The 27,271-nt window shown below is 40.2% G+C and overlaps 1 protein-coding gene across 1 annotated transcript in view; it reads left to right on the top strand.

Moving 5' to 3' along the window:
• The window catches only part of CACHD1 (cache domain containing 1), a 189,269-nt gene that overhangs the window by 136,176 nt on the left and 25,822 nt on the right, over window positions 1-27,271 (top strand). Inside the window, exons 7-16 of the mRNA XM_074961589.1 lie at window positions 50-266; window positions 4,285-4,434; window positions 5,641-5,874; window positions 8,989-9,138; window positions 9,597-9,720; window positions 17,381-17,498; window positions 19,689-19,857; window positions 22,241-22,383; window positions 23,143-23,324; window positions 25,087-25,197. Of these exons, the coding sequence (XP_074817690.1) occupies window positions 50-266; window positions 4,285-4,434; window positions 5,641-5,874; window positions 8,989-9,138; window positions 9,597-9,720; window positions 17,381-17,498; window positions 19,689-19,857; window positions 22,241-22,383; window positions 23,143-23,324; window positions 25,087-25,197 (1,598 nt within the window). The remainder of the gene's footprint in view (window positions 1-49; window positions 267-4,284; window positions 4,435-5,640; window positions 5,875-8,988; window positions 9,139-9,596; window positions 9,721-17,380; window positions 17,499-19,688; window positions 19,858-22,240; window positions 22,384-23,142; window positions 23,325-25,086; window positions 25,198-27,271) is intronic.

Genomic DNA, 27,271 nt, shown 5'->3' with positions numbered 1-27,271 from the left:
GAATTATAAATGGTAAAATAATCCAATATATTTTCTTCTCTTTTTTAAGATCTCAGTGCTAACTGTGGCAGACACAGTAAGAACCTGCTCACTGGATCAGTGCTATAAGACATTTTTGTCTCCTGCCACTAGTGAGACAAAAAGGAAGATGTCCACCTTCGTTAGTAGTATAAAGTCATCTGACAACCCTACCCAGCATGCAGTGGGATTTCAAAAGGCTTTTCAATTAATACGAAATACAAACAATGGCACAAAGCTCCAAGGAAGTAAGTCTGTTTTTATACAAACCTTTATATTATTTTTTTTAAGTTTGCATATTTCTTTTTTGTCTGAATTGCTCACACTGGCAGAAGCCTGGGCAGGGCAGTGTCTTATTAAAAGTATTTACCATGTTGATCAAATAGGATATACTGAATTTTAAATTCACGTACTTAGTGGCTGCTAAAATTGTCCATTACATTTCATTTGCTTCTTCCACCCACTGTCCTTTACCTCCCTTATTATCTGTAATATGTAATTATGGGGATGAGTTGCTAGATCTTTGAATTATTTCCCAGATGTGGATCCTTTTTAATGGTAATCATTAGCACAGCAAACTTCTTTGACTGTCAGGTAAAATTCCCATTTGCACAGATGTGCTCTGGCTATGTAAAATCCTTGGGAATATATCAATATTTCTCATCAAAAAACCATTCACAGAGAACAACCACTATGTCTGAAATATGATATATTTATATGTATGTGTGAGGGTGGCCTAACTGTATTCTCACTCATTAAAGAAAATCTGCTTGAATTTTTGTGTGTAAAGACTTATAGAGTTACTCATATCTAGTCCCATGCTTTCTATTTGACTTCAAAAATAATACACAATAGCCAAACTAACAAAGATATCTGGGAGAGGGGAAAGTGGGTGGCAGATTCTACTGCCCAGAAGTCTTTTTTTTTTTTTTTTTTTTTTTTTTTAGGAAGGGCGGGAGTTAAGACTTGTGTTCTTTAGTAACTGATTGCATTCAAATTGAGAATTTGTTCAATCAAGCACTGTCACATTTCCTCAGCCATTTCCACATTCCCAGTGCCAGTGCGGGGTGGAGAAACTGGGCTAATTTGGGGGTTTGGTCAGCTTGATTTTGGATGTACATTAAGGGCTCATTCCAATGCCTCTTCAAGTGAATGGGAGTCTTCCCATTATTTCAAATGGGCATTGGAGAGACCCTTAACTGAAACTTACTTTTAAGAAAAGAAAGCAATAACACACATCTAAGGAGCTTAGTGCTCGATCCAGAGCAATGAAGTGAACTGTGCTCCCTTTCACTTTGTACTCCTCTAGATTGATAAGCATTGGGATCTGTTGAGCTAGAGGTCCAACCTATCTGATGCTATCTTGTATTTATGTCTAGATCAGCTCAAACAGGCAAGGCTTTTAACTTCTGACAAAGTGAGGGAAGGGTAGCGGCCTGGTGATAACAAATCTAATGCAGCTGAAGTTGGCTGGAGTAAGTCTTGCTTAGTTATCATTAGTTATTTCAAAGAACGTTGGCAATAGATTCTTACTCGTGTGTATTGGAATAGAAGACATTGGCATATTCTGCAGTGTGAAAACACATGGATTTATTTCAGTTTCACGCATAATACTCGTTATATTTTAGGCACTGGTACATAAGGACACATTATTTGAAGCTCAAAGTTCAGTGCACATGCTCTCCTTCTCCGGCTATGTGTAAGAACAAAAGAATTTTAAAAATTTATAATGTGTACAACAAACCTGAGAGCCTGGGCGACAGGCTGAGAAGAGGATGTGTGATGCACTTCCATTTTATTGTAAACAATCTTCTTGTCTATTCTTTGTTTCTGGTACAAAAAGAAACAAGATAATATTATTCTTTTTTACCGTGAATTTTAAACGCCCTGTTCCCTAACAGGATCTGCAGGCGTGTCAAAGAAACCATTCACATGCAGAAAAGTAAATTAATAATGGAAAAAACTGAGGCATTCCTGGTGTGTAAGATAAGAATTATATTGAAAAGATGGACGTTTCTGCGTTCCCCAGCCTGCTGTCAATATCTATTATATTGGTGTCACCAGCAGCTCAGTAATTATTTTACATTCCTGTGGTGCCTTTAATCCCACAGTATTGTAAAGTGCTTTGCAAATGGTATATATACACCACAGCCACAGAACTCCTGTAGCTCCTGGATTTACAGGACGCTCCAGGTGGACGAGTAATGCACAGCCTGCTGCACAAGTGGAGAAAATTTAAAGACCGGGCTCTTGGGAGAGTTAAGGGCTTTGTATTGTAAAATTTTTGTTTGTTTTTTTTCCACTGCTATTGTAGGAAGGAAAACATGATTCATTAACTGTATAGGAGAACTGGCTATAGCCTAGGCTAAAGCATGGGTTCCTAGCACAGAGAACTATGTTTTATCACCCTTGCTAGCAATAAAAAAAGTAAAGTTGTATCTCAGTGCCCCTAACAGCAGCACACAGCTCCTGTAGTGTAGATTGAAAATAAAGGTTAATAATTGTCATAAAATCTTTCCCAGAAATAAGAGGATACTCCTGGAGGAGTGTTTTTTTTAACCAGATTAAATTTAAAAGCTGTCTCTAGTTAAAAAGTAGGGGTGAGGGGAGGGGGGAAATAAATAAAAAAGGAAAGGAAAATAGAAGTTTCAGGTGCTTCTTTGCATCAAAAAACACTTTTGATTTAAATCATTTTCAGGCTATTAGTTCACAACACACACAACAGCAAACTGATGTTCAAATTTTTTTTTTTAAAATCAGTCGGGCAAGACCTGACATTTCCACCAAAGCAAGGAAATTCAGAGGTAAGCTGGCAGTCTTTCAGTAATATGCTCCAGTGTGCTTTGGTATTGTAGGACCAATGTATGATCCCTAACTGATACACAAGATGCTTTAAATGCTGAAGTATAGGATGGAGTGTAAGCATTGATTTGAATTTCCTTGAGGCTTTGAGATAGGCCGTTAACATAAGACATTCTTTACAGCTTGAAAAATATGTTGATATGTGTTCAGTCTAAGTAGGGCAAAATGACTTAGTGATGAATGGTAAGTACATGTCATGTCTTATTCTTCAAATGTTATACTACCTCTAACATACAATATTGTGTATCCATAGTCTTCCACCCTTTAGGATCCCAAAGATCAAGTGGTGGTGGTGGTGTTTATTATTGTTTATTATTTGTATTACCATACTACATAGGAGCCCTAGTCATGGACCCCATTGTGCTAGGAGCTGTACAAACACATAAGCCATGGATTAAATTCTGACTGCCCCAGCACAGGAGGGGGTGAGGGTGTAAGAATCTCTTTCCCCCACTTTACCATTGTATACCCATTCACTTAGGCAGCCAGAATGCCGACATAGAAGTCATCTCAAGTTAGTGTGACCAGAGACATTCCACCCCAAAATGGGGTCATGTTGGGAATAGGTGGGAGACATAGTGGGTGATCATAGACAGGTGGTGGCCAAAGTACAAACGGAGGTGTAAGAGTTACTTTTACAGGCAGCTGCTGACAACTGCCACTGGTGCAGTAACCCTCCACACAACTCCCACATTAGCTGGAAAGCCACCAAGAGCTCTTTAAAAACAGGAATCACTCAACTGCATCCATCCCTGGGATGGGACATTTCACTGTTTAGCAGTGTAGGACAAAAAATGAAGAATACGCCAACCAGCAAAAATGGCATGGAGAGCAAAGGTAGGCAAAATGTAATTACCTATAGGGAAATTTTGTTTTTGGAGGCTAACACCCCAACTCCTGCCACAGGACCTTGAGTAACTACATGCACCTTAGGTCTCAGCTAAGAGAAGCTCAGGACTGTCCATGTGGGATGAATTTGTCCCTCTCAAGGGAGGAGTGTCACCATATTGAATCACTAAAAGAACTTCCTGCAGGACTCTGTTCCTTGAATGTTTCCCTTCCATGTTCTGACCAGGACAGAAATAGTCTAGCCCAAGAAATCTGGTGAGGTCACAGCCTAGGACTAAAAAACTATATAGTGTGTTAGAATGTGTGAGCTGAAACTCGTGAATCTTTGTTAGCTGAAACTGTGGGAACTGAAAGTGCATTGGGAATTATAAAGGCCTTCACAACCACACAGTGAGTGTTTTCATCCATTGCAGATACCTGAAACTCTTATAAGTAAGGTTGTTGATAACTTCACATTTATCTTCTTTTACTGACATAAGGATTTTTACTGCATTACTGAATGTCTCGAGTAAATTGGAATCTAATATACTGTCTGCCATATATATTTCTGCTTAGTTACAGATATGGTCATAATTTACCTGTCAGCTGGGATTACATCAAAAGATGCTTCAGATGATGATAAAAAGGCTACTCTCCGTGTCATCAATGAAGAAAATAGTTTCCTCAATAACTCAGTTATGATTCTCACTTATGCACTCATGAACGGTAAGAAATGTGTGCCAAATTTCTGGTAGATTAAAATTCTCTACTAACCCAGTGCAGGGTTGTTCTGTGTCTGTTTGAAAGGGTCAAAAGTGAGTTTTGGCCCTTAGAATCCAGAGGCCATTCCCCAGATTATAACAGTTTCCTATTTGGGACATAAAACTACTTGGTCATATGTTTGCAAACCAGAATTCAAATGAGCTGATTAAAATATGTTGCCTGAATTGCTGAATGCCTAGCACCATGGGGCAAATTCAATACATGGTGTAACTATAACGTTTGCTGGAGCCTCACCCTCTGACACCAAGCCTGAATTTGGAAGAGTTTCCCCATTAAGGACCCAATTCAGCAAACATGTAAGCATGTGTTTAGCTCCTATTGCTATCAATGGGATTTAAGTCTGAGCTGGAAGTCAAGCATGTGCTTCAGTGCTTTGCTGAACTGGGGCTTAAGCCAAGAGTAAAGTTAAATATAAATGTACGCGCACTGACCCAGTGGAATCATAGTCCTTTTTTCAAAAATATCTGTAGCACAGAAAGCAGTAGACTGTCTTATTAGCATGGGTTGCACAGACACCCCATCCAGGGAAGCTTATGCCTGGCCATAGAGAATTTGCATGCAAGCCACACTAACACACTGTATGGCTGTATAGCAGTTCAAATCCCCATTTGGGTCCCCACTTTCAAGAATTCCCTTTGTTAGGTTATCTGCAGGGGCTGAATCCTGGCACATCTGTATCTAAAAGCATGAGACTGTTGCTTGAGCTAAAGGACAAGGTCTATTAACTCCAAGGCTGCATAGCAGATTCATAAACCTCTACCTGGACTAGTCACTGGTGGGAGACAATGGGTTACACAAAGCTCTCTGTTTTAAAAAAAATAATAATGGTAAAAATATCTAAATAGTGACATGGGAGCAACCATCTTGATTTTCTGTACAGTGGAACAGTTATCTGAGTGGACACCTTTAAATCCTTTAGTGACTGATTATACCTACATTATAATTCACCCCACCAGTATTAGTCACTAAACAGTACTCCACACTTCCACTTAAATAGGCATTCTCTATGTTCAGACTAACTGCATGAGTTGGCAACACAAAGTACGTACTGTACTGTAGTTTTAATTTGGAGTAAGATGTAAGAGACTCAACTAAAAATACATTTCCTACTTTCTCCTCCCTTATCCTGGCAATATCTCTTTTTTTCAGAGGGAGTGACAGGATTAAAAGAACTGGCATTTCTCCGAGATCTGGCAGAACAGAACTCAGTGAAGTATGGAGTGCCTGATCGAACTGCCTTACCTGTGATCAAGGGGAGTATGATGGTCTTGAACCAGCTCAGTAACTTGGAAACCACAGTGGGTCGATTTTATACAAACCTCCCCAATCGAATGATTGATGAGGCGGTCTTCAGTCTGCCCTTCTCCGATGAAATGGGAGATGGTAAGTGCTTAGAAAATCTGAAGTTGAGCAGATAAAAAAAAAAACAGAGGTTAGGCTTCTGTCTGCCTTCCCCCAGGTTTCTAGCCAACAGATAAGGAGGTGCTTTTAGGTCTGCCCCTAAGGAAGGTGTAAAATTAAGTCCTTCATGCAGGGATTACATGTAAAGTTTTACACTCACAGGGGCCTGTTTATGGAAAGTGTGGGTAATGTGACAGCTAATGGATGTAGGTTGAAGGGTGAAATTGTCTCTCACAGGCATACTGATACAGCCTCAGTAATTTGGATTTGTGTAGGAAACTCCTCTGGGTTTGTGGGAGCATGGTTCCAGGCTGTAATGGCACCCATGGCGCCCCTTGCACTCCAGCGGGCCCATTCAGAGCTGGTGTTGCCCTCTAAGCAGACCACAGGGGTGCATAGGGCAGCATAATGGAGGAAGTGGCATTCCTGTCAGATGCCGAAAACCCCCTTCCTTCCTCGGATATTGGAGCTATGAACACAGCTTCATGAGGGGTTGTTCCTGCTGGCCATTTCCTCCTCCTTTTCCTTCCTTCCCCACAGTAGCTGAGGTATGGAGCAGCATCTCACCAAACAGTTTAGCAGCTGCTCTGGACTCTCTACCCCACACCTTCCCGGGTTTGGAAGAGTAGGACTCCAGAAGGTTCTAGCAGTCATACAGGGTTGGGGAAGGACCCAGCATATCCAGTGGAACAGCTAAATATTTGACCAGATTCTCTGTTCTGATTAAGCTGTGCTCAAAAAAGACTGAGGAATGTGGTTATCCTCAGCACAAGACAGAGCAGCCTGAACCCTGGCATGAATGGCCATTCTGGAAGCCAGGGATCAGCAGCAACATCCTGGTTACTACACCCTGTTTGCCGGGGGGCCAGGTTTAGGATGGAATCGGAGTCTCTATGATGGCTCTGCGTCAGTGGAGTATTTCTCCCAATACTTTGCCCAGATCCACCAGTTATAGACCACTTTATGCTGACATATCGCGGTTGTGGACATGAATCTGACCTGTTACTTAAATCCTCTATAAACCCTAATGTTCACATGTTTTTTTTACTTGGATGCAATAGTGAGATCAGATGGAATAATGCAGGGGATGAGGGCATGCGTAGATGTTTGTGTAGGACTGCAAAATACATGCAGCCAGTCCTGCACAGAGCCCTCATAAAAAGTGCAAAGGGATGCAAAGGCCATGGCGTTCCACATGTGGCCCCTTTCATATGCTTATGGGAGGAGTTGGGACTTGGAGGGCCTTTAATATAGGCTCTTGCACTGGCATGATTGTCATTGTGAGACAGAGTACGACCTAGCCTATAAAGCAATGCTTCTCTGCCTCTGCTTATGCTTCTGTAAAGTGAGGAGAAAAAAACCCTGCTTTATAGGGGAGTTGGGAATGACATTAGTGTTTTCCCAGTGCTTTGAAGATTTCAGGTGCTATGTAATTACTATTAGAGTTAATAAGCTTAACAGCTCCTGCATTTCTCCGGACATTGTTTTCCATTTTCTTTTGTGTGATGTTATGGAGGAGGGGTTGAGGAGTATGGCTCAGCAGGGTTTTCAGACCTCTCAGGCAGGTTGTCCTTATTTGCCACCTGATCAGAGTGACTCTTGAGAGTCTGAAGTCCTCTGTGTGTGCTGAGATTGCTCCTGGACGTGCTTCTCTCATGCAGAATGATAGCCTAGTTTCTCCTTTTCTCATCACTCTGCATGATGCGTTGCCACTCATCTCTCACACATCCACATCCAAGCATAGTGGAGAAGTTGTACAACATAAGGATTATAAATGGTACAACTGAATAAATTTGGCTTACATAATTAGGAGCGTGCATGGTTTTTTTATTTTTAAAAAACCTCATTTATGGAGATGAATTTGATATCTGTTTTATATTAAAAGGGTGAGTGAGTTTCCATGTGGTCATGACACAGAAAGTAAGACGGAAATGGACTGCTATATTTTTACCTCAGGCATTGAGAGGTTTCTAAAAACCATTGTAATGCTTTTGGTTATAATACCCAGTACAGTGGCCTTGTTGGGATTTAAGTAAGAAGAGGCTAACATACTGCATATATAATCAGATGAGCAAAATTCATCCCAATTGATATTTTACAAGTAAGATTTTTTTATTTTTGTTAAAATTTTTATAGCTGGATGGGGGGGGGGGGGGAAGTAAAAATGCAGACCTTAAGAAAAATACAAAAAGAAAAAAAAATGCGAATCTAGGTCCTTTTATATTTATTCACATTCTGGTCCCTAAGGCATCTAACTGTGCTGATGAAGACAGAAAATGTAAAATGCACTGTGTATTTTAATAACTTATGGTATATTCAATATACCTTCTTAACTCACCACCAGATAAGTAAAAAGTGGCTAATATGAGGATATTATGCTAATATGTTGTAGCATAATTCACATGCTTCCTCAACCTCACCTTCTCAGCCTTCCGTCCTGTCGCCAACCCCCGACTCCCATATTTCTACTGTTAAATGCTAGCAGCAGTTCTATATTCTGACTCCAGAAGTGCTGTCAGTAAGAGATGTCAAAACTGGTAGAGCTTCTGTTATCTTTAATGCTGCTGTTTAATCATGAGCTTCAGGCATTACCATTGTTTGACATCTATCACTGAAAACATTTCTTGAATCAGATGATCATAGTACCACTACTTGTGCTTCACTGGGTCACCATGTCACATGGTCCTAGGGAAACAGTTGCAACAAATGGGTTAAAACTGCCTTAACTTGTACAGAGGGTTGAATTATCCATATTCAGTGAAATCCACAGAACTGTGATTTATGAAGGGAACCCTACATATGGATCTGATCTAACACCCATTGAAACCTGTGGGAGTCTTTTGACTTGATTGGGAGTTTAATCGGAGCCTACTTGCTAAGTCTTTAATTTTAGCTTTTGAAAATACTCCTACGTGGTACGGTAGCAACTTTTTGAAAATTGAACTTGCTGGACAGAGGATGTTTTTGTCACCTGGTTACACAAGTTAACGTCCCCTCTTTTCTATTTAGCACAACTGGTGAAGAACACACTTTATATTAATTAACTGGCAAGTTCATTATTGCTAATGCCTTCTGTGCTCTTCCTTTTATCTCAAGGTCTGATAATGACTGTAAGTAAACCTTGTTACTTCGGAAACATGCTGCTTGGAATTGTGGGAGTGGATGTTAACCTGGCATATATCTTGGAGGATGTCACCTATTATCAAGATTCTTTGGCTTCCTACACATTTCTCATAGACAATAAAGGTGATTTTTGTGGTTCAGATACATAAATACACTATCTTCCTGTTTGGTGAAATTAGACTGTAGACTGAAACTAACTCCTTATTCTGCTCCTTAATTGTGAGTAGAAAATAAAGTGAACAGTGCTGTTTCTCAGCAGATTGTGTGTCAGTTGGTTGAGTAGTTCTGTCTAACAGTAGTTGTACATAAGCAGATTTATGGTTTGCATTTATTGTACAGGGGTCTTGATATAAAAATGTTGCTTTTTTTTTGTCATTTTTTGTTTACGTTAATTTACAAGTTCTTAAAATTCTGTTGGCAGTAAACTGCTTTATGATGTGATGGTATGGTTACTGTTAGGGTAGTTTCTTAAGTAAATTGGAGGACTTTCATACACGTCATCAGTGTACTTGTTTTTATGTTCTCTGCTTATTACATACTGAACCAAAACTTGTACTAAACACGTATTTTGTTCTTTTTAGGGTATACTCTTATGCATCCATCCCTTACAAGGCCTTATTTGCTGTCTGAACCACCACTTCACACTGACATCATACATTACGAGAACATTCCAAAATTTGAATTGGTTCGGCAGAACATCCTTAGGTAAGGAAGAACTGAGACTCAAGTCAAAGTGACAAAGCCCGGGCTGGGATGATTTAGTTGGGGATTGGTCCTGCTTTGAGCAGGGGGTTGGACTAGATGACCTCCTGAGGTCCCTTCCAACCCTGATATTCTATGATTCATAGCTTGCTAAGATCAATTATTCACAGGACCCAGAAGTGTTTGTACAAAACCCTTTAATGGGAGCTACTTTATAGAATTATTATTACTGTGTTTAATATTTCTGTTGTAATAGTACCCAGAGATCCCTGCTGGGATTGAAGTCCCAATCTCTTGCCAATGCGGGACTGTGTTTTCTACCACATTATCCATTCTATCCTTAAATGTGCCCAGCAATAGTTTCCACAGCTTCCTTTGGGAGACTCTTCTAATCTAATAGTAGAGCTGATTGTTGGGAAGTTTTCCTTAATATTCAGTCTGGATTTTTCCTTCCTATATTTCAGACAGTAATTCCTAGTTAACACCTTAAATAACTTCTCTCACTCCATGGGGTTCAAATAAGTAATCGAACTACTGTATGCATATCTGCTGCTTGAAATTTTCCCTCAATCCTTCCAGCCCCTATTCTCCTCCTTCGTAATTTTTGCAGTTCTTTTCTGAACATTCTCCAGCTTTTAGATCTTTTTCACTGTTTCAGGTGTGGTTAGGCAGGCCATTTGTCCGGTTTTAAGCCGGACAGTTCTCTTTTTTTCTGTGGTTCCCTGTCTGGTATTGAGACAAAATCAGACATGATTTTGTCTTGGGTCACAGATGGGGGACACTATTTTGAAGAATGCTCTACTCCGCCCCTACCAGCCTGATGTCACACTGGTGGTGCTTGGAGCAGCACGCTCTTCAAAATGGCGTTCCATGCAGTCTCACCAGTGGGGGGCATGGTGGCGCATTCTTCAAAATGGTGTCCTCCATGCAGCATGACTTCACCCACACAATGCATGCAAGGTCACACTGGCAGGGGTGGGCCCATACCATTACTGGAAGTGCTGGAATGTCTGGTATTCTGGGTATGCGGCAGTGGTGCCCTAGGAATGGTTGCACCATATCCAGAAAGACCCTGACCTAATCCAGTGAAGTCCTTGGGAGTCTTTCTGTTGACTTCAAAGGGCTTTTGAGTGAAGCTAGGTTTACACTTAAACTGCTACAGCGGCACAGCTGCGCCACTGTAGGACTTCAGTGTAGACACTCCCTACGGCAACGGGAGGGGTTCCTCCATCAACCTAGTACTGTCTACGCCAGGGGTTAGGTCTGCTTAACTGAGCTGCTCAGGGGTGGGGATCTTTTACGCCGCTGAGTGACATAGCTGGGTCGATCTAACTCGTTAGTATATACTTGGCGTTAGACATATAGGGAGAAACTCCTCCCTGCTCTATGATGTGATGCCTCTATGTGTGCAATTGCACGGAGAACAGAGGCACACCCTCTGTCCCAAGTACCGGCTGATGGGACAATACATGATTGAGAGAGAGAGAGAATCTGACATTGGCCTATTTTGCTGGCTGTTGCCACATTGCTAAACCATGTGTGATTTGCTGTCCTTTTGGGCTCCTTCACTGTTACTGCTTCTCAGTGTTCCGTCTCTCACTGAATATTTGCATTTTGAGTTATTTTTTCATGTTGAATCTCAATTTTTCTATCTTTATTTCTAAATTTACAATCCAAAAATGCCCCAATTAAAAATAATGATAGTATTTAGCGCTTAAGTAGAGCCTTTCATCTTCGAAGGACTTTATAAACCTTAGTCTCCACAGCTCTTCTCTAAAGTGTGTAAGTCTCCTGATCCTCCACTTGCAGCTGGGGAAATGAAAGAAGAGGTGTTAAATGACTTGCCCAAAGCCACAGAGGAAATCTGTGTACAAATCAGGATTAGAACATGGGAGCTCCTGACTTGCAATTCTGTGCACGTTCAACTAGCTGAGCTATCTTTATAAAACACATAATTTAGATATTGGAAACACTTCCTTTTTCTTGGAGAAAAAATGTGTATGAAGGACCATGCAAGAGTTCCATGTAATAACAATGACTTTCTAGAAAGGGTAGTTGAACTATAAATGTACACTAACTGTACAACATCAAGGGTAATACAATATGTCCTTTCCTGAATTTAGGGCTGGTTTGTGGGTTTGCCACCAGCTCTGAGTAAATAAGATGTTTCTGGTCCCAGGAGCAGACTACGGTCTGGACTGTGACTTGGAGAGTCACAATCTGTTGCCTTATTCCTGCCTTGCTCCAGGGGGAAAGTAATCTGTGCCAGCCCAAAATCTGTTGCAGATTACTTGCACTGGCATGCTAGCTCAGCTGTGCAGGCCAGCACATTGGGAGCCATGGAGCAAAGACTCTGCCTGTGCCCACTCACCTGGGTTGGAGGGGGGTAGTAGCAACTCCATAGAGGCTGCCCCCTCTCCCTGATGCTACTACTGGTGATATATATAGCCAGCGGTGGCAATAAGAGAGGGCCCTTGTGACCCCATACTTCCCTGCGTCGGCACGTAGCACGTCATGATTATGCTCCTAGTAGTGTTCACATCTTGCATAGTCAGGATGCTGTGTTCATATGCAAAAACTGAGTTGGGTCACCACTCCTCCCCCCACCCCACCCCCGCTGTCAGAGGAGTGCTCTGTTAAAATTCTGTGTCTGAGATGGTTTGATCTTTTGTATAATTATTTTTTTAATCCGATTTGCTGTTGGAATATAAATCTGCTCAGTGGGCTAAATTCAGTGTCTTTATTGAATAGAAATATAGATTGCAAAAAAACCCAGACAATTTAATTAGACAGGATTGGCGTTCTCTGCTTACGAGAAGCTCAGGAGTAAGGTAGTATTAAAACTGAATCAACTCCTATCTCTGGAGTCAGGTCAGCTTTGAGATCAGTGATGATGACATGGGAAAATTGATGCTACACCAGCTTGGCAAGTGCCTGTTGGGGTGGCAGAGAGAGTTTCAAACACTATTATTGTACCCACTGGCCTTAAAATTACAAAGACCTTATCTGGGATGCTAGTCTTCCAGAAGTGACACATTTTACAGACTGTGTTGTAGAGTGGCTAATCTGTTATAGGGTAGGATCAAGGCTAACAAAGGAGCCTGAGAGAGTTAAGCACCTAAATTCAATGGGATTTGGGCAAATATCCTTTAGGCTTCTTTGAAAATCCCAGCCAAAAAGTTTACTACTATTTTCATTAATGAAAACTCCTATATAAAGGTGAGGGCCACAGTTTTAATGAAATAGATGCCTAAAGTTAGTGCCTTAATCCGTACTCAAGTACCTAAATAAATGGACAGATTTTCAAAAGTGCTGCGCTCCTATTGCTATTCACTGTTATGAAGATTCATGGAAGGATACATCAGAGAGGGAGAGGTGTTATTTAAACTAACGGACAATTGTTGGGACAAGAACAAATAGATATGAACTGGCCATCAACAAGTTTAAGCTTGAAATTAGGTGAGGGTTTCTAACCATCAGAAGAATGAGGTTCTGGCTAATAGCCATTGATGGATCTATCCTTCATGAATTTATCTAATTCTTTTTTTAATCCAGTTATAGTTTTGGCCTTCACAACTTCCCCAGCAACAAGTTTCACAGGTTGACTGTGCATTGTGTGAAGAAGTACTTCCTTTTGTTTGTTTTAAACCTGCTGCCTATTAATTTCGTTGGGTAACCCCTGGTTCTTGTTCTGTGTGAAGGGGTAAATAATACTTCCTTTTTCACTTTCTCTACACTATTCATGATTTTATGGACCTCTATCATATCCCCCCTCAGTCATCTCTTTTCCAAACTGAAAAGACTCAGACTTTTTAATCTCTCCTCATAAGGAAGCTGTTCAATATCCTTAATCATTTTTGTTGCCTTTCTCTGTACTTTTTCCATTTCTAATATATCTTTTTTGAGATGGGGCAACCAGAACTACACGCAGTATTCAAGGTGTGGGTGTACAATGGATTTATATAATGGCATTATGATATTTACCATCTTATTATCTATCCATTTCCTAATGGTTTTTTGACTGCCGCACATTGAGCCGGTGATTTCAGAGGCATAGCCACGATGCCTTCTTGAGTGATAACAGCTAATTTAGACCCCCTTTGTTTAGTCTATATAGTTGAGATTATGATTTCCAATGTTTCTTACTTTGCATTTATCAACATTGAATTTCATCTGCCGTTGTGTTGCCCAGTTTTGTGAGAGCTCTTTGTAACTCTTCGCAGTCTGTTTTAGACACAACTATCCTGAGTAATTTGTATCATTTGCAAGCTTTGCCACCTTACAGTTTACCCCTTCTTCCCAATTATTTATGAATATGGTGAACAGCACTGATCTCTCTGGAAGACACGGCTATTTACCTCTCTCCATTCTGAAAAGTGATCATTTATTCCTACCCTTTATTTCTTGTTTTTTAACCAGTTACTGATCCATGAGAGGACCTTCCCTCTTATCCCTTGACAGCTTAGTTTGCTTGAGAGCCTTTGGTGAGGGACCTTGTCAAAGGCTTTCTGAAAGTCCAAGTATACTGTATCCACTGGATCACCCTTGTCTACATGTTTGTTAACCTCCTCTGAGAATTCTAATAGATTGGTGAGGCATGATTTCCCTTTATAAAAGCTGTGTTGCGTCTTCCCCAACAAATCATGTTCATCTGTGTGTCTGATAATTCTGTTCTTAACTATAGTTTCAAGCAATTTGCCTGGTACTGAAATGAGGCTTAGCAACCTGTAATTGCCAGGATCGCCTTTGGAGCCTTTTTTAAACGTTGGTGTCACATTAGCTATCCTCCAGTCATCTGGTACAGAAGCAGATTTAAGTGATGGATTACATACCAAAGTTAGTAGTTCTGCAATTTCACATTTGAGTTCCTTCAGAACTCTTGGATGAATACCATCTGGTCCTGGGACTTATTGCTGTTTTAATTGATCAGTTTGTTCCAAAACCTTCTCTATTGACACCTCAACCTGGAACACTTCCTCAGATTTGTCACCTAAAAAGAATCTCAGGTATGGGAATCTCCCTCAAATCCTCTGCAGTGAAGACTGATGCAAAGAATTAATTTAGCTTCTCGGCAATGGCCTGATCTTCCTTGAATTCTCCGATAGCACCTTGATCATCCAGTGGCCCCACTTATTGTTTGGAAGGCTTCCTGCTTCTGATGTACTTAAGAAAAATGTTGCTGTTAGTTTTTGAGACTTCAGCAACTCAGCCAGTGGTTATGGGCTTATTACAGGAGTCGATGGGTGAGGTTCTGTGGCCTGCAATGTGAATGAGGTCAGACTAAATTATCATGATGGGCCCTTTTGGCCTTAAAGTCTTTGAGGAAGGGAGCTAGCTGCAGAAGGAGGAATACACAAGATAAGGTGGTGAGGTTGCTTGATGTTGCATGGGATGTGTCATCTCGGAATTGATAGTTTGTTTTATTGTTTAAATAAATCATTTGGAAACTAGGCATAGGTGAATTTGATACGTTTGTTGGACAGGACTGAGGGGGTATGCAAATGATGAAGGGGTGGAAAGGAGTTTCTGTAAGTGCTTGGCTGGCTGAGTTCTTGGTGAAATGATTAATGTTGCTAGTATTTTATTATATTTATTGTATTGTTAATGATGCCTTAGGGTGCGTAGAGCCTTGGATAAGTGACTCTTTTATTTTAAATCTAAATAAATAAATCAATATAATACATATAACAAAAACCCATCAAAATGAGTCAAATGATGAAATGGTCGGAAAGAATTATCAAGAAAAGACTTCATGAAGAGCTAGATTACCAAGTAAGCAACAACCAATTTGGGTTTGGGAATAATGCAGGAGAAGTACAGGGAGAAATGCAAGAAACTGCATTTAGTGTTTGTGGACTTAGAGAAGGCTTATAGTATAGTTCCTAGAGAACTGATATGGTGGTGCCTGTTGTCGCACAATCTTCCGGAGGCGTACGTTCAGATATTATGGACATGTATGAGAGTAGTACAACAACAAGAAGCAGCTGCAGTGAGCCATTCACTATGAGAATAGGTCTACATCAAGGATCAATCTTAAACCCATTCCTAAGTGTGATTGTAATGAACACCTTGATGCAGGAGATTAGGGGAGAAGCTCCATGGAACATGCTTTTCATAGATGACATTTTTGTGTTGGGAAGATATCTAGAAAGACAGAGGGCTGCATTAGAGGAAAATTGTTTATAAATCACCAAGAGAAGACTGAATACATGTGAGGCTGCATTGAAAGGGACAACAAGAAACCAATAAAAATAGTACTGAGTTACAATAAGAATGTGAATGCTAGCAGTTGCATGAAAAGCACTAGGTGCAAATGGAGGGAATTGACGGCAATTCTGTGTGATAAGAATGTGCCAATTAAACTAAAGAGCAAAATGTATAAGATCATGATTAGCCCAGCCATGACGTATGGGTTGGAATGCTGGCCACTGTGGAAAAGAGAAGTACAACTACTTCATGCTGCTGAAATGAGAGTGCTCCCATGGACACTGGGTCAGACAAGAACTGACAGGTTACACAATGAAATGGTCTGAGCCAAGATGCTGGTAATCCCCCATCATGGAAAAGCTAAGGGTGCATTGACTGAGATGGCTGGGACATATGAGATGATGAGACATGGGATATGTTGGTCAGAGAGTATACAATCTAGTAGTTACAGGACAAAAACTATAAGACCCAGAAAAAGGCGGTTCAAGGCACAGAAGCAGGACATGAAGAAGATTGGTGTCGGCTTGGAAGACGCACTTAACAGGAACGTTTGGAGATTAACAAGAGCTGCCAACCCCAACTAATGTGACATGGTGGAAGAAAAGAAGAACAAAAATCTGCTTATTAGCTGGGTAACGCTCCCACAACAGTCTCAGGAAAGTGCTTGTACATATTGTATTTATATTCCCTGCACTCCAGCTCTACTTCTTAGCTCTATTCTTAAACACAAGCGTGGTATTAAAATACAGAAAACTCTCGGTCATCAAGAGTAACGGACAATATCCTATCCTGCTCACAAAAACGGAATAGTCAGAGGTACAGCATGATGTGCATGAACAGTTCTGGAAATTGTAATTTAGATCTAATTTTAAGCCCGTCGTCCCTTTGTTCCTTTGAACTAGAGAGCTAATTAGTGCCATTCCACTAGCAACATTATCTCAAGCCAGGACAAACTGTAATTGTGTTCTCTATGAACAGTGCTTAAATTGTAATGAAAGAGGTGATGGAGCTCAAGCAATTAGGTGCTGGGGCTCAGGCAATTTTTTTTACTCTCATAATTGACGCGGCAACCTCAGAGTGCTGGGGCTATGACCTGCCAAGCCTAGAGGTACCAGGGCTCAGCCCTGGCAAGCCCCACACAAATTAAACACTCTATATGAATTCTTGAGTAGAAATTTAGGAACCAAGTTACCTCTGCTTCATCATTTGTACTGAAAAAGGCAATGCTTACTCAACCGTACTACATTACACATAAGAGCGTAAATTAGCGTTAAAATAGATAAATGCATGAACAGCAAACCAAAGCATTCTGTTCTTTCTTAATTAAAAGCAGATTTTATCCAGCCCTTTCATGACTAATCATGTTTTTTGTATAAAAATGCAATAGATGGTTTTGCTTGATTCACAACTTTTTCAGGTTGAATAAAATGTTGGATATTATTTGTTGTCACCGTAGCCTCCCTCTGGGCAGTCAGATTATTACAGTCCCAGTGAACTCCTCACTGTCTTGGCATGTAAACAAACTGAGAGAAATTGGAAAAGAAGCCTACAACGTTAGCTATGCCTGGAAAATGGTAAGAGATCTTGCTTTTGAATGGTAGTATATAGTTTCAATGTATGTTAATATACTGAAGCTTGAGTAGTTTGAATTTTAAATTATAAGAAACAGTATGCATGCATCTCTTATTGTGGTAAATAACCTCACATTCCATTGAAATTGTAGCTTCAAATTTATTATAATTTAATTCTCAGAGACACGCATACAGGCAAGTGTAAAGTGTGTGTGCTATTAATGTACGCATCCATTATATGTTATATAATATAGATGTACACACACAATTATAGTACATATTTTCCTAAAGGAAAAAAGTCTATACTGAACTATGTCACACTATAAAGTCTTAGAGCAAAGCTCAAGTAGTTGAACGTATTTCACACAGAGACTCGAGATAAACGTACAGACTTACAGTATAGTGTTTGCATGTAGTTTATTATTGTTAAAATGCTGATACTAACAAAAATGGGGAAAAAAAACTTTTAATTTTATTGGACATTTTTAAACTAATCAGTGGCTGAATTTTTTGGGGGTGGATGTAGATGGGTGTCATTTTAAATGCTACATTGTCCCTTCCTGCTGTATACTGCTTCATGCAGTTTGGAGAGAAAGGCCAATATGAATAAACTTTAACAACATTGTTCACAATCAAGACATTAAAATTTCCTTTTAACCATTAGTTGTAGTTATGCAATACTGCAAACCCTTAGATCTGTATAGGGCATTAGTCTATCCTGTAATATGCAAGGCTGAGTCAAGTACTCTAATATTCATAGGTATTTTATTTTCAGTGCTGTGTCTAGTTTTCCCCAGTACATATTTTGCATTCAAGTCAGATGCAATACCTTGCAGAAATCTCTCAACACCAATTAAAACAACAAAATATTCCCAAATACTACCCTCAGTGGAGCAAAAAACTCCTATGCATAATCTAGATGAATTCATAATTGCTAGATTCTTACAGAATAAAATCAATTAAAATGGAATGGAAGCTATATGGAAGCTTTTAATTCTGCTATAATCATTAGACAGATCATATTTAATGGGAGGATTTGGCAGCCCAGCATCATTAACTTGAAGAGAAAAGAGCTGTTCTTATCTTACCCAGTTCCAAGGGGGAAAAAAGATTCTAGCAGCCCATTCACTTTTCAGTTTATTTTGTGAACAAATCTGGGTACTTATCTTGACCAAGGGAATAAAATGAAATCTACAACTAGATATGATCCAGACAAATTTTGCTAATACCAAGAATAATTGGCTAATTGCTTTGTGTCAACAAACCTAGCAGGTACTGGTGTATCGTTTCCCTAAATTAATTTAAATATAATCTAAGAGATTATGCTGAGCGGCTTTAAGAGATTAAATCTGTCGTCACATACCAGAAGTTCATGTAGGTGTGTTCCTGGAGCTAGTGTTGCCTTGTTGAAAGGTTGTATTAAATATCAGACAGCCTTAGAGTCTGGCAATACTACTGCCAAGTTTTTCTAACCTGATGCACTTAGAATGTGTTCAAACCAGCAAAGCGAGTAATCCATCCAACACAGGATTGGAGGAATAATGATGATGTCCTTGTATTATTGTTAATTTGCATTTTTCAAAATGGGAAACAGGTTACAAAGAGGTACATTGTATTCTGTTTCCATTTGTGAACTGAAACTCTCTTGCCCATAATGAAGTTTCATGAAGTATCCACACAAAAGCATCAGAATTTAGATATTATGTTTAAAAAAAAAATGTGAAAACCAAAATGTGTGCGCGAAGCATCAACTTTGAAGAAATCTTTCTTTTTTTTTTAACGTATATAACTCAATGGCTTTAATTGCTTGAGATAATTGATCAAAGCACATACCTTAGTTATGTGTACTGTATTGTTGCCATTGGAAACCCTAAAGTCTAAGGCCTCAATCCTGCATTTAGAATGGTTTGGGTATGCCCCAGCACCCATACAGCGCCTCCCCACAAAAGTTATCTGTGCAGGATCAGGACCTTTCTCCTGGAGTATGGGGAAATTCAGCAATTTCTAGAGGTGATGAATTTCACAGAGAGAGTAGGGAATATGCTGCTCTGGAGTATGGGGAAAGGTGATGCCACCTTCTAGTGTAAAAGAAACTGAGGAATTAAAAAAGGAGGGAGGGGGGATAAATAGAAAATCAATTATATAAAACCTCCAACTTTTTTTTCAGTTTAATTTTTAGTCCTTGTTTTTCAGGCCCAAGACACATCCTTCATTCTTTGTGTTGTGGTAATACAGCCAGAAATACCTGTTAAACAGCTCAAGAATCTGAACACTGTCCCTAGCAGCAAGCTACTGTATCATCGACTGGATCTATTGGGTCAGCCCAGTGCCTGTCTGCACTTCAAGCAGCTGGCGACCTTAGGTACAGCAATCCCTCAACTCATCTTTATCTCATGCATGTTTTTGTAGAGCTGGTTGGAAAATAGAAAACATCTTTAGTTATAATCCTTGTAAAAATGTTTCTTATTTAAAAAAAACAAACCTTTCAAGGGAAATTTTCTATCCTGCTTCACTTTTTTCACTGCTTCACTTTTTTTTATTATAGCTAAACTGTGCAGCCCTTACATTTGTGGCACTTAGTCACCTGAGTATTCCTACTGCAATTCGTGGACTGCTTATGTGAGTAAGTGCTCACTAAAAGAAATGAGAGTTGCACAGTTTAATTCTTAGAAAATGGGGTATATAGGGGCTGTTGACTTTGGATTTATGCAAATTATTCACAGACATAAATATTTAATATCCATCTGTATGAAGAAATCAGAAGATATAGCTCATGAGGAAGTCAGAATTTTAATATTCTTTGAAATCTTTTAATGTGAGATTTTCCAGACCTCTTAAACCTACATAAAAACTTCAAGTTCAATAGTACATCTTTCTATGTATCAAACTTTGTAATCAACTCCATTCAGTTCCGTATTTGCATTGATGTCATGGACAGAGGGATTTGGCCTCAGAATTATATGATAATACATGTTTTAATATATAGAAAGGAGAGAACTTTTTATAATCCTTTTAAGAAAGATGAATCTAGAGGTTTATACAAGTTTGAAAGGTTTGCAATCTTACACATTTGAAGATTAAAATTCTGATTTCTCCGTGGAGTTTAGTTACTCTGTTCATGAATAGTTTAGTTTATTCATGAAAAAGCAGATAGGCATCATTGTTAGACAACTCAGCAATGACATCTGCTCATTGTATGGTGGTGCTCAAAATAGCTAATAAGATGTTGGACTGTATTACAGAGGAACTAGATGATGATATGTAAACTATTGTGTCATTATATAAAACACTACGTTCTTGTCTTGAATATAATGCCCGCTTTTGATAAAAGGGAACCACATAATGGTCTCACCTTAGAAAAGACATGACATTAATGGAAAAAGTCCAGCGATGCACGCCAATAATGTTGAGAGACTCAGTGTGAGAGAAAATATAATTGATTCAGACAGTTAAGTCTGGAAAGCTGATGAGGAAATACAATAGAGGTTTATTAAGTGATGACTCGGATAGATAAGGCTGCTAGATGTGCAGTGGCATGCTTTGGGAGCGGTGTGGGAAAATGGAGAACCTTTCCATTGTGTAAGTATTGTCTCTCTAAGGTGCTGGGAATTTCTTCCCCTGGAGACAGTTGCACACTGAGAAAAACAATAAGATGAACATTATCTGGTTCCCCTTTATTAAATATTCAAGGGAAAAAAAACAATTTCTCAGCATCCCAGCCCCTTCATTATCATTGTGTGATTTTTTTGTATTATGTTCTGTTTTGGCTTTGCTTTTTAAATATCACATTTCTTGCTCAGTGGAAGCAATACACCCAGGCTATTCTGTACATCTCTTGTAGTCACTCTTTTTGCCCCCTTGTTCATATTAGCAAACTCCCTCCACCGTTTTGGCAGACTTGTGTTTTTTGTGCCTCTCCCTGTGTTAATAACCTGAAAGTCACAGTTGTTCTTCAAGGTGGCGTCTGCATAATCCCACCTAAACCCAGTTTTCTTCCACAAAGTTCTTTGAGTCTCATCATTAGCTTCCCCATTCTCCATATATTGTGCTTACCTTCACAACTTATTTATATTATTTTATCATGTCATTAGCCATCCCTTCACTCCACGTCAGCCTTCATCACACCTTCGTCAGTTTCTCTTACCAGCACGTTTGAACTTTTTGTCCCAGGGCTAAAATCCCCATTAAGCCACTACCCTGTCTTCCTCAAGAGCCCACCTTAAGACTTGCTTCTTCTGCAATGCCTGCAGAACGCTGTCAGCTGATAATGGCTAGACAGGCAGTGAAGTGAGGCTGCTGTTACTGATCTGCTTGTTTCCCTTAAGAAACTGAAACCACCACCACCGACAGCAAGACACTCAAACCTTCTCTACCTTACAAAAAGGTTCATGTAGCCAGCCTGTTCAAAGCCATGCTCATACGACTGTGAAATAGACATTTTATTGTAACGTTCCAAAGTTTCAAACGAAAAGTAGGTTTCAAAACAAAAGAGGACGTGATCTGCGCTTATAATCTTACTGTTATTATTTGGGATGATAATCCTCATGTTTCAAGGCAAAAACTGGTGATCAGCTTGTGTCAGGAAGAGATTCCCTACCATCCATACTATAGTACTGTACCTTCATTATATGGCTATAGTCTCAGACAGGATACTACATCAGATGGTGTTCTGTGATGGGATGGCCTGTATTATATACCGATTTATAATGCTTTGTTTTTAATTCTCTAATACTTCATTATTTCAGAAAGCCCCACAGTAATGCTGGCTGCAGGTAGTTTTTCTTCTCCGTATGAACATCTGAGCCAACCTGAGACCAAACGGATGGTGGAACACTACACAGCATACCTCAGCGACAACACTCGTCTTATTGCTAACCCTGGGCTTAAAGTATGCTATTTAAATCCCTCTTCTCCCTCCCTTCCCCCGTCCTACCCTTATTGGTCACCATGCTGGTCCCCATTTCACATGTGTCCTTTGGGTTGGCTCTTGGCCTATGGGAGTGTTGGGCATGTAGAATACTAGGATTTTCTTCTCTTGCTGCAGAGACACTGTGCTCAGCCCTCGGGATGGATGAGTGTGACCCCTGTTGAACAACAGCAAGCCCTCTCACTTGAAGAAGCAGTGTGAACTAGGTTGAAAGGGAATCCTGTCCACTCCTCAGCTGGGTGGATGGGGGCTCTGACATGAGGGCTTCAAGGGTGGTGGAGAAATTGGAAGGGGGAAGGGGCTCAGAGACCACAGGGGTGGGAGGAGGGGCCCTTTTCCCCAGGAAGAAAGTTTACAAGCTGCAATTAGAATTAACAATATGCAGAACGGTGCTGTAGTAAACATTGGGTCAGGGGATGCCTTTGTGTGTTTATACATTTAAATGAGAAAACTTTGTTTTATGTACAAATGGGGTAGTATTTATATTTACCTGAAGTGAAAAGCAAATGTTAAAAGCTGTGCAGATAATAACAATATTTCATTATAATAAGCTTTTTTCCTTACTTGGAATTTGCTAACTCCATCTGGTGTGAGAAGATTTTAAAGAAGTAATTGGGTTTAGATTATCTCTGATAGGTCTTTAGGAAACCCTGCAAGCAGCTTATTATCTTTTCATGCAAGTCTTAAAGGAGCCCTGCTAGGTCTGTCTTTGTTTTGCAGTTCTCTGTCAGAAATGAAGTAATGGCTACCAGTCACGTCACAGATGAATGGATGACACAAATGGAAATGAGTAGCTTGAACAGTTACATTGTCCGCCGTTACATAGCAACGCCCAATGGGGTGCTCAGAATTTATCCTGGTTCTCTCATGGACAAAGCATTTGATCCCACTAGGAGACAATGGTGAGTTTTAGGGTCCCATTATCAAAGATTTCAGAAATCTTACAGGGTGATAATATTGAACTGGGCAAAATATTTCATGTAGGATTAGTAGAAAGGCTATGTTTGTAAAGGATAGTTAAATACATTTATAATTAAATAATTGATATGCTCAGTAAAACACATTGTGTTTAATAGTAATTTTACTCCAATTTTTATTTGCTGTAAATCATAACTCTTTATTGTGATAGTTTCTATTTCTTATCCCTTTGTACAGGATAAGAGTAAAAATATTTACACATGAAACTGAAGTCCATGCTGTTACTTTATTCATCCTTCAGGATCTATCAGTGTTAATTTCAGCTCCTCATGCCAATTTTGCTTATTGATACTTTATGCAGCACTTTTTGTTTGCGATGGATTTTCTTACTGTATTTCCAAATAGGAATTTTCTGGCTAAGTGCATAATTAATAGCTGCAGTTAACATATGATGTAGGAAAATATTTATATATAATATATATAACAAATGAGATTTGACACGAGAGAGCTCTTGAGTGTGTTTTAACATATGCTTTGTTAAAAGAAGCCAGCCAGGTGGTGCTGCAGTATGCTCTGAACAATCAAGTTAGAGACTGGGGTACATAAGTAAACTTAGGGTTCCTACCCTGTGGCTCTATCAGCACGGCTCTAAATCACCGGTGGCATTGCTTGTTCCACAGCTCCACTGCCCCACATTTCCCCTGAAAAATAATGACCATAGTTCTGGACTGGGAGTACTCACCTTTCTTTTGGTCTTTTTCTGTTCCAGTGTTCAATCATTTACATTTTTGTAGTCAAAATACTGAACATAAATTTAAGATTTTTGCTGTAATTTTTCTCTTCACGCAATTAGATGGCTTTGTGGAGCTCACACTATAAATGAACTGTATACAGCAGTGGTTGGCAACCTACGGCCCATCAGGGTAATTTGATGGCAGACCACGAGACATCTTGCTGACCGTGACTGTCCGCAGGCATGGCCTCCCGCAGTTCCCAGTGGCCACGGTTCGCCGTTCCCAGCCAATGAGAGCTGCGGGAAGCAGTGGGCCGCAGGGACGTGTGAAAAATGTATAAAGCAGACAACAGTGAAATTGTCTCTGCTCAAAGTGATGTCAACTGTGCAAAGTAAATAAATTGGAAAAAGAGAGAGTTTTACTTTCACCTCTTACAGTTAGAGAACCTTGAGGTGTTACTTGTCACAATGATGATAAAAAAATTCTGATGCAAGTGTGAGTTATTTTAGGTGGCAGTAACCCTTCAAATTAATAATATGTAATATTCATTTTCTTACAGCTTTTTAAGTTTGCACATGTGAGTTTTGTTTGTATAAAAGAATACTTTCTCCTTTCCGCCTGCATTTTCTACAAAGTGAATTTAACCACACTTTGTTCAAGGATGTATGACCCAGTTGGTTTTTAAATCAAACATTGTTCAGAATAAGATTTGATTTAAATAATCTAAATATTTTACTTTACTTTAATGTGATACAGTGAAATGGGTTTGTATAGAAAAATGTAGGATGATTTTTCATGTTGAGTAACATTATCCTACGGAGTTAGCCTGTTTCGGGCCCTGATCCTGCTTACATAAAAACTCCTACTTACCGTCCAACATGGTGAGCAGTCTCTTTGACTTCAGTAGTGCTGCTTACAGGGCATTCAGTTAAATACTTGTGTAAGCCTCGTTTTTTACATTCAAAATGACTGGTTTTCGTTCATAAATAACGCTTGTTTTGGTCTTTACTAGGTACTTACATGCAGTGGCTAATCCGGGGCTAATAACTTTCACCGGTCCCTATTTAGATGTTGGAGGAGCTGGCTATGTTGTTACAATCAGCCACACTGTTCATTCTTCAAGGTAAAATTTCATTTTGAATATTTGATCAATCCAAAAATCTGGAAATTGACTTGTAAAGACGTTGTTATCTGTGATTAATTATTTTTGCTAGAGCCGCAATAGGCCAGGTGCTTCCCAATGGGAGCAGGCACAATGCTTGTCCCAAAAGAGCCTTCAGTAAAATGGAAAGAACATATACAGATGCAGGGGAAACATCCAATTGAAGCTCTGTTTTTGGAAAATCCATTCTGGGGGAGAATTGCACAGATTTTGGAGGTTTATCAAAACTTGAGTTACAAGGTTTGTTGTGCCTGAATGTGATTATGGGTGAATTGGAGTAGAGTTTTGATATACATAAAATGTAGACATGAAAAAAATGCCCCTTGAGTCAAGGACTTTGGTGTATACCCTATTCCCCCCACCCCTTGTGTTATGCCACTAGCTTTTTGATGAGAATTTTTAGAAAATAAGCCCATCTTCTAGTTAAACTTCTTCTGTGTATGTTTGATTACGTCCTTCCCCCTCTACTTAAAGGAGAAGCTTTATCTTGTTTCATGTGTGTTCTTTCTCTAAGTCAGGGGTCAGCAGCCTTCAGCATGCAGCCCATCGGGGTAATCTGCTGGCGGGCCACGAGACGTTTTGTTTATGTTGACCATCCGCAGGCACGGCCCCCCACTGCTCCCAGTGGCCCCGGTTCGCCGTTCCCGGCCAATGGGAGCTACGGGAAGCAGCAGGCCGGGAACAGGAAGCATCCTGTGCCGCTCCCCGCAGCTCCCATTGGCCGGGAATGGCGAACCGCAGCCACTGGGAGCAGTGGGGGGCCGTGCCTGCGGATGGTCAACATAAACAAAACGTCTCGTGGCCTGCCAGCGGATTACCCTCATGGGCTGTGTGCCAAAGGTTACCAACCCCTGCTCCAGGTGGTACTCTTGTTAGATCTGTTTTTTCCAGTGTAGTCTTAAGAAATGCACACTTTCTCAGTTGGTCACTTACACACACTCTCTCTCTTTTCTATATTAATAACCTCCCCTTATTGCCCTCTTCTTTTCCCATCCCCTCCTCTGCACAACACAACCAAGTATATGCCATGTATGTCCCAGCATACCATTTTTAATTTCCTGGAGACAACATTCTTCTCTTAATAAGGTCTAATAAAGAAAAATTAACATTGAGCCAGACTGTGGTTATCAGCCAGCAGTTTCACTGTGTGTGGTGCAGCCCTGGCACAATGCCTCCTAGAACACAGGGGAAGCATGCAACGCCCTTAGGAAATGGTGCAGTATAAACTCCACTCTGCACACAGCCAGTTCCCTACACCATTGTTCCCATTTTGAGGAGTCTGGTGCCACTGGTGGTGAGAGACCTCTATAGCCCTTGCACTCACTGGGCTGTGTGCAGGTTTTCACCCTTAATCAGGAAAGCAAGGAAGTTAGGGGAAGGTAGCTTGCACTAACCTCCTTGGCTGCCTGTGTGCCAGTGCATGGCTAGCCACAATATTATGCTCTATGCATGAGAGCAGCTATGTTAGTTTTCATAGTGAATGTCATGGCATATCGGTCATGGACTATATTGTGGGTCAAAGGAAATAGAGCAGCCAGATTTCATACAAATTTTAAACTGCGATATGTATGTTGGGAGATTATATCTGTGTCCCCCTGAACTTTTTAGCATGTTGCACTATCAGCTGTCAGCCCCTTCATATACACTATCTGGGAGCATAATTTGTGCAGCCCCTTTGGAAGCTCCTGCTCTTCTAATTTGCTTTTCATCTAACACGGCTAGTTGTTTTTCTAAAACGAGAACGTTCTCCTATTCCATTCGTTCCTTCAATTCCCGTATATTTTCAGATCCTTGTAGCTTGAGTTATTTACTTACAATATGGCCTTACTCAGGTCTGTCTTATGGGTACCAGTGGGAGCAATGTTGTGCACATCAGTTGGCTGCTTTGGGTCTGTGCTGGCAGTACCCAAACGGGGGGTCTGGAGGAGGAGCAGGACGGCCTGTGCAATGGGAGAAGAGAAGGGCAGCAGGAACCGGGGGGGAGATGGGGACAGAACAGATAGGAGAGGAAGACAAGATAGCCAAATAGACTGAT

This window comes from Natator depressus, chromosome 8 (genome assembly GCF_965152275.1).
Source record: "Natator depressus isolate rNatDep1 chromosome 8, rNatDep2.hap1, whole genome shotgun sequence".
Lineage (NCBI taxonomy): Eukaryota > Metazoa > Chordata > Testudines > Cheloniidae > Natator > Natator depressus.
Note: the sequence above shows the minus strand (reverse complement) of the source record. Positions and strands in the feature narration are given on the sequence as shown.